This window comes from Solanum pennellii, chromosome 5, assembly GCF_001406875.1.
Source record: "Solanum pennellii chromosome 5, SPENNV200".
NCBI lineage: Eukaryota > Viridiplantae > Streptophyta > Magnoliopsida > Solanales > Solanaceae > Solanum > Solanum pennellii.
Window position 1 is genome coordinate 3,952,325 of NC_028641.1, and position 4,268 is coordinate 3,956,592.

At 31.2% G+C, this 4,268-nt stretch overlaps 1 protein-coding gene across 1 annotated transcript; it reads right to left on the reverse strand.

Moving 5' to 3' along the window:
* Positions 1–2,592: 2,592 nt before the first annotated feature.
* LOC107018583 lies at positions 2,593–3,834 on the reverse strand. The gene has a single exon (XM_015219101.2). It carries the CDS (start codon positions 3,717–3,719, stop codon positions 2,778–2,780), a length of 942 nt encoding a protein of 313 aa, XP_015074587.1. The 5' UTR covers positions 3,720–3,834; the 3' UTR covers positions 2,593–2,777.
* Between the last annotated feature and the right edge of the window lie 434 nt (positions 3,835–4,268).

Below are 4,268 nucleotides of genomic sequence, written 5' to 3' on the forward strand. Positions count from 1 at the left end.
GGGGGTGGGGTTGGGGAGGGGGGGGTCAGGGATTGGGTAAAAAAAATAAAATTTTAGAATTGAATTTTTTTTAAAATTGTTGTTTTTCCCCCAAAAAAATGTAATTTAAAGTTGGAGGAGAATTTTGGAAAATGTTTTCCTTAATTTTTGAAGGGAAGTCATTTTTCTTAATTTTGAGGAAAATGAATTGATTTGGAAAACATTTTTCAAAACTTTTGTCTCACCCAAAAATGAGAAAATTGGAAAAACATTTTCCAGAAAAAGTTTTCTTTCATACCAAACACGCTCTAAAAGTATGTGATTTTCTGTCCTTTGCCCAAAAACGATTGGGAAGCTATATATAAAATGTAGAGATATTTTTATTGGTGTGACATTTTTATTAGCACCAACAAGTGGCTATTTCTTTCAACTTAACAGTTTTATTTTTGTTCATGGGCTTATCTTTTGGGCTAAATAACTTTTAACACCATTGGGCTAAAGTCCACCTCCCTTAATGTATGATTCTGCCCGACTATTCTATTTCAGATAATGGGCCAGGCCCAATATTCCTCAATTCTTTCTTTTATTACGTAGCACTTTGCACAAATGACCTCTTTTGAGGCCACTAATTTATTCTATTCCTTTTTAGGTCACTTAGGTTAAATTTTCTTTGAGAATAAAAATTTATCCAAACTAAATTCCAAGGTAGAATTTTAGGTCATTTTAATATGAATAGAAACTGAATTTAAAAACAAGATTTAGAAATGGTCATGTGGTGCAAATAATCCCTTTTATCTTTTGACTTTTTTCTTTGTTAAAAAATAGAATTTCATGAACATAAATTTATCTAAAAGTTTTACTTGAAATTTAATCTTTATCATTTCCTTCAACTTTCTTCTATTTCTTTCTTTGGTATTTTATATTCGAAATTTTATTTGTCCGAGTCAATTTTAATGCACATAAATCTAGGCTATTAAGTAGATAAAGTGTTCTATCACCAAACAATCGTATTTGAGACTTCTATTAAAAGTAAAAATATCTATATTATTCTATGACACTTTTTCATGATTTTAACTCCTATATATCGAAATAATCTTTCACGTGTAATATCAATCTTGATAGTTCTTGCACATAGAGGCGAAACAACAGTAGAATAGGGGGTGCTATCGAATGTCCCGTGCTCAACAGAATAATATTCCGATCGAGTTTAACTCATGTATACTAACTACTTATACGATTAAATTAGCATTCATATCATATAAAATCAAAGTTACATTTATGTAAATAAAGTCATAAGAAAAGGATTAACAATAAACAGTAATCCAACATGGAAATACTTTAACAAAAGTATACTTTTTTCTTTTTTTTTCAACCAAAATAAGACCCACTGATGAAATTGTCTACTAATGCCCCCCCCCTTTATTTTTTGTTGTCATCCTATGTATTTATTGTGAGTTAAGACAAATGAATTGTGTGGTTGGTATTAGGGTTGTGGATGACAGCTAAAAGTGTTTGATTCATTTATGAAAAACAATGCACCCACTAAACATGATTCTTTTGATAATTTGGAATCGATGTTCTGGTTTTCATTCGATCTCAATATCTATATTAAAATTTGATTATATTTAAATTTATGTTAGAAAGTTTCATATTGAAATTTAAAAGACTCTCTAACAAAGATAATTTTATATTCAAGAAGACTGAAACTCGAGATTATTAATTAGGGATAAAGGAATATTCGTCATTCCTCCTTCAATTGGAATTGTTGTTATTACACAATTTGATTTGTACAAGCAAGGCTGAAAAAGATTGATCATAGTCTATTCAAGAATCAAGTGGCTATAACTATCCGCATGAATTATGGTAGGATAATTCGAATTTTTTTCTTTTTGAATAAGATATATTTTCCTATTTTTATTGAAGTTGATGCTCCAAAAATCGATATGCAATAAATAAATTTAAATTTAGACTAATCTCAATATAAGCCGAAAAAAGAATGATCATTGTTAATGTAATCATTCTTATTTTCTCTTCATCAATTGCATATTCTGATCAATGAAAGTTACTAAAATCGAATTTCTTGATTTTGAGCTTTAGAATTAAATAAAGTTTCAATAAAGCGTGTTTTTGCCATTATGTTGATTTTCATAATAAATAACTTTTTTCTAAATCATCATTTAGATTTTGTTGATAGTAGAATTTTAGGAAATCACCGTTTTGAATGATTTTAGATCTACGTATATTATTTGCTTATATATTATTCAACTTCACAAATATTAAATCGTCCTATAATGACTACGATAACTACTGTAATCAAATATTTTCTCATAAAAGTTTCAGTTCCCTCAAAAACAAATCTCAGGACAAACATAATTTTATCTAATATTTTATTTTAACCTTGTGATTTGTTTAAACCATGTCAAAAAATTGGGATTAAATTTGGTCATTTAAACTAGCTGAGCTGTCTGACAAATTTTTAATTATGACAACAGGACCACATATTTAATTAAATCAAATAATTTGGTAGAATCACCAGCTAAGTAAAAAATAACTCAACAACAAAACAAATAATTGACGAAGAAAATCAGATTTAAAATATTCATAAAGAGACATAACAAATTTAAATGTAGATAAATAATAATAATAATAATAATAAAGCTTGACTAAACATTAATTTATCATCGATTTCAATAATTGTCGAAAATAATTAATTATATACAAAGAGATACAACAGACATGTGTTCATTGACCATTTTACCCTTTCTAGAAAAACACAAGTCTTCGCTCGCCGCGTTTTCTCAATTTTTTGAACCGTCAAATTTCTCCTCGACAATAACGGCGTCTGCGTCCCACCACGTGTCACCGTCAATTTTCTCTAACGGCGTTTTCACATTTCTCAAATCACCGACCGTCAACTTCCCGGCGGATTCATTTCTGACGTAAACTTTTCCGACGCCGGAACCATTAACTCCGACGACCTTCCCTGATCCTTTACCCCAGTCAGCATATATCGCCGGAGAATTACTTCTCATCCTCGTATCATACGCAGCTAAAACAACACCGTTCCTGTCGTTTTTCACTTCCGATGACAAAACCATCGACGGCGACGCCATTGCTACCGACGGTACCTTAGAAGACCCAGTAAATAAATTTCCTATTTTCTCTTCCTGGTTCAAATCCCATAACGAAACTACACTTTTCGATAAATCTTCGTATTCATAATCTAAGCCTAAAGCTAAACTATCCCATAGCTTTACAACATTCTTCCCGGCTGAAAATTCCGTCCATGGAAACCTCTCTAAGCTATTTCTCCGCCGCCGGAATCTCAAATTCCCTTTTTCCCTGAAATAAAAACACGACCCGGCAACAGTAAAATCCTCATCAATTTGTTGATCTAATAGATCCTCATCATCAGAAGACGGCGCCGCCGCCGATGAACATTTATCATCTTCATCATCATCATCGGAAATATCGAAGTCTTCGCCTAGATATTGAAGAAGGGGTTCAGCAGAAGGTTTAATTCTACGAACGTAAATGAACAATAGCTTGATTTTTCTTATTAAGCTGCTGAAAGTAGCTAAAATGGCGAGAATTAAAGCACCCCATTTCCAAAAACTGTAAACTTGAGGTACTTTTTCAATGGGAGAAAGTGAAAAGAATCGAGAAACCATAGATGGGTTTTGAAGACATTTCACCCCTGCTTCAAAATCGCTGATCATGTTGATCTCAGGGAACTCCATTTTTAGGGTTTTTTGACCCCAATGAGCAGAAGAAGAAGAAGATGATAATAATTAAGGAACTGTTTGGTTAGAAAAAAAATAAAAACTTGCGAAGAAAACAAGAAATTGAGGGGTTTGTAGAAGGGAAGAAGAAGGGGTATATAATGGTGGAGAAGAAAGGCTAAAAGGGTAATAAAATAATTTTAATTAGGGTTGTTGAAAAATGACGTGGAGGAAGGGTACTGGATAAGTAATAGAAAATGTTGTGACACGTAAGAAAGTGCATAACTTTTTAGGACGGAAAAAATAATAGATCTCGTGTTTTCGATAGATCTTCGATTTAAAAAAAAATTAATATAATACTAACAAGTTAATATTAAAAATGAAGCGAATATTAGGGGTGTGAATTGGTTGGTTCATTTCGATTTTATGTATTATCGATTTGATTTATCAGTTTTTGATTTTTAAACATGTCCACTCAATAACAAACCAATAAGATATTATTTCTCGATTTTCAATCATTATCGGTTCGGTTATCGATCTACCAAATAAGAAAATATTCGTAAAATA

What these genes read in the sequence shown, in the direction of transcription:
- LOC107018583 (XM_015219101.2), bottom strand. Translation starts at nt 3,719, where the DNA reads ATGGAGTTCCCTGAGATCAACATGATCAGCGATTTTGAAGCAGGGGTG.